Source organism: Cyprinodon variegatus, unplaced genomic scaffold, assembly GCF_000732505.1.
Source record: "Cyprinodon variegatus isolate N-32 unplaced genomic scaffold, C_variegatus-1.0 Scaffold769, whole genome shotgun sequence".
NCBI classification, from domain to species: domain Eukaryota; kingdom Metazoa; phylum Chordata; class Actinopteri; order Cyprinodontiformes; family Cyprinodontidae; genus Cyprinodon; species Cyprinodon variegatus.
The window spans coordinates 65,590-78,243 of NW_015151222.1; the positions used below are offsets into that span (position 1 = coordinate 65,590).

Sequence of the window (12,654 nt, forward strand, 5' to 3'; positions counted from 1 at the left end):
TACTCCCTTTAATAATATACATCAGTTCAATCTGATAATACAATTAAAGCAAATTTCTTTAAATATATATTATTATATATATATCATTATATTATTTAGTTTTAGCTATAATTAGCTGTCAGAGATGCACGTAAACACTTTAGTGTTGAAAGGTTGAAAAAGAGGGCTTTGAGCTGATGATGAATCAGGGGTTTTTCTAGAGTCATGCTGGATGCTTTATGACAAAATGAAACTCCAGAACACACAGCCTGTATTTGTGATTCTGTGCTGCACAGATTTTTGCTGCTTTGCCAAGAAAAGGTCAAAACGTTGTGGAGCCACAGCCTCTGAAGCTTCTAAGCGGCTGACCTCATTGGGGCAGCACGGTGAGCTCAGGATAACACCGCTGATGGGGAGACGGATGAGAGAGTGTTGTCATGGAGACAGGGCTGAGATGCTCGCAGGGTAAATGAATCAAATCGAGATGGGCTTCAAAGTGGATGTGGTGAAAATGGCTTTATGGTCTGCACCTCTGTAATCTGCTGCGGCACCACGCCCTGCAGCACTCAGAGCAACTCATGTGCAGTCATAGGGGATGAGGATGAGACCATAGGAGTTATACTATGTGTTTATTATTAAGGTACTAATATCACGCTCCTGAAAGTTGCCATAAGTTCTAATCCCCTCACAAAATGGATGAAAGTAATGATGAACCAGTCACACTCCTGGATCCTGATGTTTCTTGCTGTTATACATGTTTTCAACTGAAACATCCTACTGACACTGTTAATAGACTGATCCCTCAGCTATCAGTCAGGCTTACCTTAATAACTGCACCGGTTACCGTTATTTTATGGAAGACGCTCTTCACGGTATTAAACCTCCTGCCTGAAAGGTTCTCTCACAGTGACTGTATCACACTTAAAAAGCATACTTACACTGTGTTAGGATGCCCATCAGGGCGTTCTTGAAGATCTCCTTGGCTCGCTCGAACTCCTCCTCATGCAGAGCTTTTTCGCTCATCAGCCGGCGAACGTGGCTGTTTGCTGACTGGATCATGGAGTAAAAGTGGTTGGCGGTCCTCCGGTTGACTTCGCCTCTGTCAATCCAGGTGAAGAGGACAGCTGTGGCCTCGCTGAACTTGTTGTCGTCTGAGGAAAAAGTGAAAAAGAGTTGAACCAAACTAGCAGTTTTTGCTTTACTAGCTATCCCAGTTTTTTCCCATTAGCTAAATGAATCCATCTTTTGGCATCAGTATTTAAATAAACAAATTGTTTCCTCTAAAGTTTCAACCAAAATGGGAACTACCCTCCAATTTTACTCGCGTTTCTTTCACACTGTAAAAAAATCTAAATCTAGATAAGTCATTTTTTCTTAAAATAAGTGCATTTGTTCTTAAATTGAGGAGATAAAAGACATTTTGCCATAAGACAATTTAGATTTAAAATAAGAAAACACAATTGCATTGTCCTATTTTAGGTGCATATTATCTAATTATCTTATTGTAAGAGCAAAAATACTCATTGTATTGGCAAATTATCTCATTTACCTACTCAAATTAAGGGTAGTACACTTAATTTAAGAAAATTTAACTTATTTTTAGATTGTTTTTCCAGTGCATTTGTTTGATATCTACTAATGCAGTAGCACTCTAAACCCTTTTACTCATGCAAAATGTTTACGGATTAGATTGCAGAGTTTCCAAGTTTAACATTTACCTAAAATGAATTTAAACATGAATGAAGGAAATATATGTATGTAAAAACCTAAGTAACATTTACAGTATAAAGCTCATGAAGGCTTAGATCAATTAAGATCTATGATTTGGTGTTAAAACTTCAGAAGTTTAAAATATTAATGTGCATATCCTACAAAAAACACTTCATCACATAAACCCATTGAATAAAACTGCTTCATTTAATTTAGAATTAATAAATGTCAGTCAGATTTTATATTATGGTGTTAAAATTATAATCAGGAGAATTGCAGTAAATATGAAGACTATATATTTCCAAAGCGAATGTGAACCTTATACATTTTTCCCAAAGTATTGCTAAAGATTTAAGCTGTGAACCAGCAGTTAGAGACTGTTTCCACTGAGGAAAAATGTCACTGGTTAAACATGAATCATAATTTCCAAGCGGAGCTATAACAGTCCTTAACAGCAGCCCCTCGGTCACAGAGATGACGGAGTGCAGACTGGGTTTCTCTGAAGTAGAAGAAGAACAGAGTTGGTAAAAGAAGCATTTAGATATCTTTTAGGAAAGCTCTCATCTTGGTCATTTAAGGTGGACTTTTCAATTTGTATTCGCTGATGTAAAAATACTGAAATGGGAACCAACCAATGTTAAAACCAAAATACATGCTGCAATGTGATCAATGTATGCACTTAAAATTCTGAATTGTAATGTTTATTATTATCATTAAAATCACAAAGCAGCTACCACACCAGCAGAAATCAATACATCCCATCAAAAACGTCTAAAGAATTTTAAAGCACTGTTGTTCCATTTAAATAATCTGAGATGGGTGTTTTTCTGCTCCAACCATGAAGCATTAAGAGTTAAGATAAGATAACTGATTTTAAAAGTATTCTATTGATTGTAAAGGAAAAATAAATTTTCTAACATCCCCACGCATAAAGACAATGACCTCACAAAAGGACAATGAACCAAAAATCCTACAAAACAAAACAGAAAAAAAACCTAAAACTTTGCATTTGACCCTAAAAACCAGGCCCGTATGGTCACATTTTTACTATCTTCAGCTACCCTGGTACCTGAGAGCAAATTATTAGAGTTAAAAACAGGATAAACAAAACACAGGGTTAGAGTCAAAGAAAAAATAAAAACTTCTACAAAATTCCAAGACTTGTGTGATGAACAGTCAAACAAAATGGATTATTTACAAAGTAACGGCACAAACACAAGTAGCAACTCTAATGCCAAATGGTTACACATCAGGTGGTCCAGCACCACAACAGGTTATATACATATACAAGTACCAACAAAATGTAAAACCCCCAAAGAGATCAGGATGGTCCAATACTGTGTGTTTCTGCTACAAACAGGATGCACTACCTGAGATGATGACGATAATTCAATTTAGTCCAATTTAATTTTAAAGCACTTGCTTGTTCGTTGTCTCAGCTCAGTCAACAAAAGTCTAAATAGGACACTTGTGATGTAAGATGTCAGGGCAACCTGTTTATAGTCACCGGAGACTGGAGACTAAATTCTCTTTGGAACAAGGCATGAGATCCATTGGGACCCTGTCACCAGTAAGGAAACTTGCTGTTGCAGAATCCCTCTAAGTTGCTCAGAACAGATGTTTAGGATTGTTGGGCTGAGACTATCTGGACCTGGAACCTTATTCCAGGTCAGTCTTACCATCCAACTCTTTACCTTACCTCTAGAGACAGACAGACAGAAAGGGTGCAGAGCAGCACCATCTGATTAAGAACAAACACTTAGAAGTAGAGGACACTGGCTTAGATGGAAAGATGTGAGACGAAAGCTATGGGTCAAAGATAGAATGGGCTTTGGGTAGGAGAAAAGGAACTAATCCTACTGAATGCTTCTATTTGACCTTATATAGACTGAAATCGTCTTCAGCCTTTGCAAAGCATCTATCACAGAGGTCACGGATTAGAGGGCAGCGGCCTGGATCCGTACCCACCTGCTGGCTAATCAGAACCCAACCTGATTTAAAACATTTATAAATTACCGCATGTTGTCCTACAGCAGTGTCTAATTTCACTTCTCCAGTTCCTACGGTAAAGCCCTCCAGAGTGTCCAGGACCAGGCTACACATGATACAAATTAGCCAATGAGCTGCTGTCAGTCTGGGTTGCTGCTGCGGCTACTTTTAGACACAGCAGGCAAACCTGTGGTAAGCTGGGCGATGGGAAAGAAGGAGAAGATGATGAGAAAAAGTGAAAGAAAGTGTGGACTGCTGGAAGAACTGAGGTGAACAGGTGAAAGAAAAGTGAAATGGCGTGCTCAAAGATGACCCTGCACATTTTTAGTAGGCTCAACCTACTGCTGTGTAGAAGGATTCTCCACCATGAACATAATCAAAAATATAATTGGAAAAAAAATAATTGGATCCAGGCTCAAAATGAACACCTTGATATGTGCTTCAAAATGGCTTTGTCTCCATTTAAATGCAGTTTAAAGCCTCTCAGGGCAGCGTAAAGCCCACTGCTCTCATTAAGCCATAAAAAATAAAAATAAAAGTTCAGTACAGGTGTTTTATAAAATATGTGAAACATGATACCAAACTGAAAAATTGTTGTTCCCTACTTAAAAAAACCCACTTCAGATTTTCTTTAGATTTTGAAATGGAAAAATTATATATATATATATATATATATATATATTTATTTTTTTTTTCTTTTTTTATATATTTTTTTTTAAAGTCAAGGTATAACACTGATGCATAAACACCTCAATTGATTTCAGTGTTAAATTCTGTTTAATTAATTAAAAATGTCTCCGGACCTTTACTGGTTGTTCATTTTCTTTATTTGGACCCTACTGATTTTTAATTGATCTATCATATTGTTCTGCTGGTGCTTCCTCTCCAGCATCTTCCTGTGTCCCTCCACATTGTTTGTTACACTGACTTTAGGTTACTTCTGTATCCTGTATTCTGTACCCTGCCTCTGCTCCTGCAGGTTCTTTTTCCTTTTCCTGGGTCACTGGTGATCCAAGGTGTGTTGTTAGCCTATCACTGTTCTGATGTGGATCATTAGATTAATATTAATGTCCTCTCCGTGAGGCTGACATAATGCATGCAAGTTATTTGCCTCAAAACAACTTTGATAAGATTGTTCAGCTGCCTGTGACCATCTTTTTATAGTTATATTTATAACAGATTGCCTTTAAAATAAGATGCAGATGTTCTGAGCAAAGAAAAACAAAACAGTGGTCTGATTCATCGAGATCTGGTCTTGCTTTACAGATGTGTATCACAATATCTGACATTTGTGTAAAACCAGTTTTTTCTGGCACAGCAGCTGAAAAACTGAGGAAATATTGGACGTATAGCAGAGAGTGAAGCATGGTTAAACATGATGGCGTAACATAAACAGCTGTCAAAATAACAACAGAGAGCTCTCTGGGAAAATAATATGGATCAACTCTCACTGCTATCAGCAAAATGTCTGGAATGCAGAGAGGAAAATTCACAGTAATATTTGCTGATTGACACCATGGGGTTACCAGATGTCCCAATTTCTGCTGGCCTGTGCTGCATTTTTTACTTCCATCTCTCTGTCCCAAAAATTTAGATAATTATCCCCATTTGTCATAGAGCTGCATCAGTGCCTTATGTCAACCTGTACAGGATGTTATTAAAAAAGGAAATGGATTTAAAAAAAAATATGAGGAAAAAGAAAAGAAAAAAGTGTCCCAGCAAAGACTGCAGAATGGTTTATAACTGAGTGAGACCAGTGGGGGGTGATTCTCAGAGAGTTGTTTAGTGAATTTTCCCAGTTATTTTTCAATTTGATACAAGGGGACCTTAATACATGCTATGCTATACTGTAGGTGCAGCTGAAAAAGCATTGGTCAAATTGTTTTTTTCACACATGTCATGCAAAATGTAATTCACAAGCAATAGTAATCCCCCCTTTGCTTCTTTAGGTGTCATTCTGCACAAATGTTTTAAAGGACACCAGCGTCAGGGAAATGATCTTCCATGTTTTTTTATTGTGAAACACAAAATGCACCTTTTCCAATGTTCTTTTTCAGTTCTTGTTGGAGCTCGGGGTACGTTCAGCTTTTCCCAACATATGCCGAATTGCCAGTAATCATTGATGGAAGAAATAGCTTGAATTTCCTCTTCTCCTTGCTCCTCCTCTAGATTCTCAGCACTTCCTGAGTTAAAAAATTAATCTGGGATTTGTTGAAATAGCCAAAGTATTTTTGTAGCTTTTAAAAAGCAAATCAGCTGCTTCTGGTTGTAAAAAAATTAAATAAAGCAAAAGAAAAACTCACGAAAAACAAGAACAGCTGTTTTCTTTGATTATGCAACATGAAAAAATCTCCCAAAGAAGAACATTTTCCAAAATAAACAAGAAATGAACAACAATGACCCACAAAAATTTGAAAAATTATTTCTTTAACAAGAACATTTTAGGATTGAACTAAAAGAGTTCCTCCAACATGCTAATATAATTAAGTATATAAGTTTGTTTATAAAACTGATTGTAACTATACACCGTAAATCAGCCTCTTTTAATATGAGCTTTTCATAATAAAATGCTTAATAAAGTTGAATATCTCTAAAGAATCCTTTTTCATGTAACAATTGACCAAACTGGGATTGAAATGAATGATGTAAAAGCTGTTATATCAGCCCTTCAACACTCAGACAGGCTAAGTAAACAGAGTGGAATGAATGAGTGTTAAAATCTTTCCCTATAGGTCCTCATCATCCATGGCTCTGTGAATCAAGCCACAGCAGCTGATCACGAATAAAGCATTTCTGATTTTTTAACTTACAATCAGCCTCAGCTGTAAAGTGTCGAGTCTCTGCAGGCTTCTGTCTTCAGCTTTCTTCCCCTATTTGAATAATAATTGAAAGATGCCACAGAGCGGCTGAGGACCGCAGAACAGAGTGAATTAGACAGCATTTAATGAGCTCAATACCCAATGCAACACAACCTGTAAGAAGACACTTTCCCCAGCTCTGATAAAGGCACATTCATACCCAGCAGCAGATTACAGTCACATTACAGGGAGCAACAATGAAAGGCCGCTGAACAGGGACGAGTGAGGAAAGAATGGAAATGTATTTCCCTTGCTGTCTGATGGGTAGAATGAATTGAAAAGGTTTATTCAGAGAGAAGAACAAGCTTGTTTATTTAGGTATTACAGGGCTGTAGGAAAAACTGCACAGAGGCTCAGATTACAGAGAAGCAAATATTAACAAATGAAAGCAACATCCTGCTGCCTCTCTAAATAATAAAGATAATAATAATAAATAAAAAATAACAAAGAAAAAAAAAACCTGAAACAGAAATATGGAAGATGTAATCTAAATGTAACTATATTAATGGTAGCTTCCTAGTTCTGAATGACATTTGGTGCTCAAATGTATTTCCTCTGAAATATAATGTTAAATTTTAGGAATTTTATTGTCCTATAATAACACACACCCATGTTTGTTCTGCTATATGTAGTGAGGACCATTTGTTGACTAGCATTGACTTCCATTGATTTTAAGCCATTTCCAACCTTTTCTATTCTAAAACTCACCCTAAACCTAACCATTACCAATGCATACCTCACCCTAACCCTAACCCAATTGATACCTTATCCCTAAACCTAAACATTAGCAAAATAGCTTGTGAGGACCAGCAAAATGTCCTCACTTTACAACAACTGGTCCTCATTGTGATGGTTAAATTGGAGAAATGGTCCTCACTCTGAAAGAAATTTAGCCACAAACACACCCACACACCCATTCACACACAACAACATCACATATTCATAATAATAAATCCCTTTTTAAAATAACGTTTTATTTAACTTAAACAGGGACTAAACCCAGTGCAAAAACATATCCGTTGCCCTGAACAAGTTTTGAAATATTCTGTTAAAGTTCTAAGAGACGCTTTGAGGGACATGATCAAGTGTGGAGATGGTATGAAAGGGTTAAGAGCTATGCTAACCAAGAGCCTAGGCTGTGATGCAGACATCAACCAAGCTGTAATCGTTATAAACAACATAGAAATTAGCCTATAGTAGCGATCCTTCCCCTTAAAGAGGTCAGTCCTAAAAGGTTAAATTCAGAATTTAAAGACATTGGACAAAAACATAAATTTTACACACTGAAGGCCCACTTTATACAGTTTATGTGAAAAAAAGTCAAATTGGGCTTTATCTACTCTTTGAAATAACACATAATCCACACCACAACAACTAAAAATCTTTTTTGAAAACACTTTTTTTATGCCATAGAACCCAGTGATTCACCATTTTACTACTGTATGATGGTGAACTTTTTCTTAGCTGAATCCTACACAGCCGCTGTGGGGAAAGAAATTGCTGTTCTCAGGTTCTACAACTAAGTATAACAAGGAAGAGTAAGAAACAATCTGACCACTGACTGAAGAAATGTATTTGCATTGCATGATGCAGTACACCAGCAAAATTTTCTGAAGTTTATGGTTTATAAAACACCATAAATTTCACTAAAATAAAAAATAAACTTACACCAAAATAAATCCTATGATCATAAGATAATTTAGTACACAGAAGGTATGTTTAACCATTTAGAAATTCATCTTTTAGATTTTATTTTATATCTATTTTGGAATTCAAAGTTTAAAGACTTGAAATAGAAAAACATGACATATAATGTACAACTGCAAAGTACTGTTTATTCAAGTGTTGATAAAGTATAAATTCATCTGATCTTACTGAGCCTTTTCAAACAGCAACTCTGTTTGTAATAAATCAGTGGCAGTGACTGTTGGCATAAAGTGTAACATGAATCCAACGACCATCCAGCGTGGATTAGCTGGATTTAGTAACTTACACAACATTCTTGACACATTTACTTCTTATAATGCCCTGAGAGACTGAATGCTGAATTCTGACTCAGTAAAACAGAAGCTGTACAGCAGCAAAACGCTCAGTGCACTTGGAGGAAAACGATTATGAGAGGTATTTACAATGCTTTCCTGATTTTTGTCTAAAAGTCGAAATAACAGCAAAGAATCTGTTGAAAATAAGGCAAACTTATGAATAGAGGGGAAAAGCATGTCCATAATAAAGAATTGACATCGGAAGTGTAGATTCCTAAGTAATGAAGCCATAAACTTGTTACTTTAGGATTTTACTGTAACTTATTAATGATTTCCTTTCATCTTTTATCTTAACTTAAATTGAATTTAGGCTCTTACAGGAAGAATGAAACTGTGTCTAACCATTAAACCAAAGCAAGACCAACTCAAAGACCAGTCATGTGAAAATACTTCACTAACATTACAGTTCAGAAAATAAATATAAGCCTGAGGGCACACACATTTGGTTAGTTAGTAGGCATTAAAGTAAAATACACAGTAAAGTTTACATAGAAGTGTCTTAATGAGATTATTTCCACTCTGTACTTAATGATTTTTACTTTAGTACTGAAACAACAATTTACTATTTTTTCTCTACATTTCAGCATTAATAAAATGTCAACATGTTAGGGTTTTAACAGCCTTTCACAATGGAAGAATAAAAAAAGGATCAACACTCAAATAAATATCCATCCATCCATTTTCCATCAAGCTTATGCCAAGCGGGGGGCGCGAGGGCTGCTGGTGCCCATCTCCAGCTGTCTACAGGTAAAAGGCTGGGTACACCTGGGACAGGTTGCCAGTCTGTCGCCGTCAAATAAATATATAAAAATGACTAATAGAAGAGCAAAATAAAACCTCCACCCATTTTTTTGTCTTTATGTGCCTTGAAGTTTTGTTTTTCCTTTAGAAATTAATCAATTTATAGGGATGGATCTGGAGATAATAACCTTTTAGCCACACAGCATTAGTGTGGAGAATCTCAGTAATTAATGATATTAAGGTTTATTAAATAATAAACAATGCCATCAAAGTTATTCTTTCCAGGATCAAACAACAACACTGTATAGTACACAGGGCTGTGGTTTCCAGATGTTTAAGGAGGAGAGAATAAGCAGTTTCTTGGTTTTCAGTTGGAATAAAGTAAATGGAATTAAGTGATTCCTTCATCTGGACTGTTTTCCAAGAACACAGTGAGGAAAACAGCTTTTCACTGTAAAGGTTCAGCGCTCTCAGTCCAGCAAAGATAAGCTTCCAGCACAGGCCAGCGGAAGATACATAACAGAGGAGGAGCAGTGACCTTCACACTCCTCCACAAACATCACTCTTCACAAGCTTCTCACTCCACACCTCATTCATCTCACTCCCACGCTGTTCCTTCTGCATCCAGTCTCCTGCTCTGCAGAGAGAGCAGGTGAAAGGTGGAAAACATGGACAGAAGGACAGGAGTCTTTTCATTATGGTTATATACATAATGTTTTACATTTTTCCTCATGCAGTTGTTATGTGAAAACCTAGAATAACACTCCACTTGACATCCTGCTCATATTTGTCGATTTGTATTTATCCATCTTTTTCTGTTCTCTTCATCAGCAAAGAAATATGACGCAGCCTGAGAAAAGCAAATGAAAAAGTTGCTGCATCCTGGATTAGTCCAACAAAGTTAAACAACATTCCACTGGACTTTGTTCCCAAGTTTGAAAACATTTCGCTTCCCGTCCAGGAAGCTTTTTCAATTCAAAATGTCAGAAATAGCGTTGAGTTTGAGGCTTTATAGAGTCGAACTAAAACAAAGCCTTATTTTGGCTTAGAAAACATGCAAATTTAGCCGCACATACAGTATGGGTCCACCCCTTTGGAAAGAGTGTAGTTTGGCTTGTTTGTTAGCCTGTAATACTGTAACCAATACCTGTCCATGTCTGTGAAAGGGGGGTCATTAAAGGGAATTGTTGGTCTGGCTGATCAGGTGAGGTTCGATGTTTCCTGGATGGGAAGTGGAACGTCTTCAGACTTGGAAAAAAAGTCCAGTGGATTGTTTTTTTTTTTAACTGTTTAGGAATGACTACGACCTGGAGAACTGAGAATCTTCACCAGCATCCTGGATTATTGTTATGTATCATACTGCCACCACTTATTTGTAGCAGAGCTATAACAATTACTTTAATAAGAAGAACTTATACATAATTTTGATTATGTTTTTAAAATATAAAAAAGGACAATTTTGGAAACATATAGATCAATTAATGCTGTTTAATCATTACCAGTCATAGTCAATCCTTGGCTATAATAAAAACAACCAAATTTTATAAAACTTCTTTTGTAAAAAAAAAAAAAAAAAATGACTTCATTGATCTTACATTAGAGATATTTAGTTCTGTGTTTAACCCATCCTCTTGGGGAGCAGTGGGCTGCCATTATGGGGCGCCCAGGGAGCAGTGTGGGGTTGTGGGGTTAAGGGTCTTGCTCAGCGACCCAGAGTGGCAGTCGGTGGGAGTGGAGCTCGGACTCAGAGACCTCAGGATTCAAAGCTCTATGCCCTAACCGCTAGGCCGCCACTCCCCACCAGATCAAATTATAACGAAAAAAATAACTCCTAATTGAATATTTAAATTTTACACAGATATTTTTCTTTTTCAAAACTGTTTATATACTGAGCAATTTTGCCTTAGAAAAGCTGATACCCAGATAGAATTCTATCAATTGATTTGCCTAAAACTATTACATTTTCTACTGCAACAACAAAAGTTAAATCTTGTTCAAAAATTGGGCTTTAAAGATATATGGAAATCCTTTCTTTTACAATACAAGCCCTTCAGATTTTAAAATTGAGCTATTCTAACTGAAACCAGATGCAGAAAGCATAAGGAAATGGTCCTCTTACCACACTCTGAATGTTGGAAAATCTTTCTGGCCTGTACCATGATTTGTGGATCCTACAGATGGGACAACTATTTAAGCGGTTTGTGAACTCATACGTCAAGTTTGTTTTATAAAGTGCAGAGAAAAACTTGAAGAGTCTGGCAAATGGGGAACCTTTGAAATGAAAAATGTTTGGTAACCCTGTAATCAGCACAGAGGGTAAAAGAGGTCACAATTTCAATCGCCCACAGCTAAACCACACATCTAAGTACAGCTACTGAAAACTTTAGATTAAAATGAATTTATGCATCAACAATATGACTTGATTAACAGATTAACTGGATTATACTGCAGCCTGTTCCTCTGTTGGCAAATACAGTTTAAGACAAACACAATTGTTTGTAACGGTGTGCTTAGAGAAGCCACAAACAGGACAAAGATCAATAATTGTGCATCTTCCGGAAAGATTCATTTGCATTTGGTATTAAACCTAGCAGGTGGTCTAAACCCCAGATTATACAACACAAACACATAGACCTCTGTGTCATTTTTAAGAAGCTTTGCATAATTATCCACTATTATGTCTGATAAAATCACTGTATCCATGATAAAATATGATAAAACCACCAGATTCTGTTCCTTCTGGAATATCAATATCAATAGATTAACCAGTGCAGATGTTCGCTTCATCCATCTACTACATTAATTCAAAAGAAAATTAACTGCCTTAGCCTTTATCACCAATCAAGCATTTGTTTTGCTGGTATCACCCTAAACTGTAAACCTGTCTTTACTGGATCAGTTTCTCTCAGAGTTTCCCACCTTTTAGCTTCTCGGCTAGCAGCCCCGCCTCATGTTCAGAGTAATGTACGATGGGAGGAGGCGACGGCGGACGCAGGCGGTCTTCGTGGATCTTTCGTCGATGCCTTTCCTCTCTGGCTAATAGGCGCTGTTTGCACTCCCACTCATACAGGTCGTCTCTGGCCTGGGCGAAGTCCACATGGATCCTTCCAGAGTCCTTTTTATCTGTGCTCGAACCGATACGCATCCGATATCCTAAATGAAAAATGGAGGAGTGCATTTTTCACTTAAAAAACATCTTACAGACTCTCTACATCTCTACTTCCACAGAGGTGCATGCAAAGACACCATCCATCCATCCATCCATCCATCCATCCATCCATCCATCCATCCATCCATCCATCCATCCATCCATCCATCCATCCATCCATCCATCC

At 37.0% G+C, this 12,654-nt stretch overlaps 1 protein-coding gene across 1 annotated transcript in view; it reads right to left on the reverse strand.

Moving 5' to 3' along the window:
• LOC107098323 (ecto-NOX disulfide-thiol exchanger 1-like) overlaps positions 1–12,654 on the reverse strand; it is a 162,891-nt gene that overhangs the window by 42,550 nt on the left and 107,687 nt on the right. The window contains exons 5-6 of the mRNA XM_015395949.1: positions 12,239–12,478; positions 918–1,130 (exon numbers count right to left, since the gene is read on the reverse strand). Coding sequence (XP_015251435.1) covers positions 918–1,130; positions 12,239–12,478 — 453 coding nt within the window. The remainder of the gene's footprint in view (positions 1–917; positions 1,131–12,238; positions 12,479–12,654) is intronic.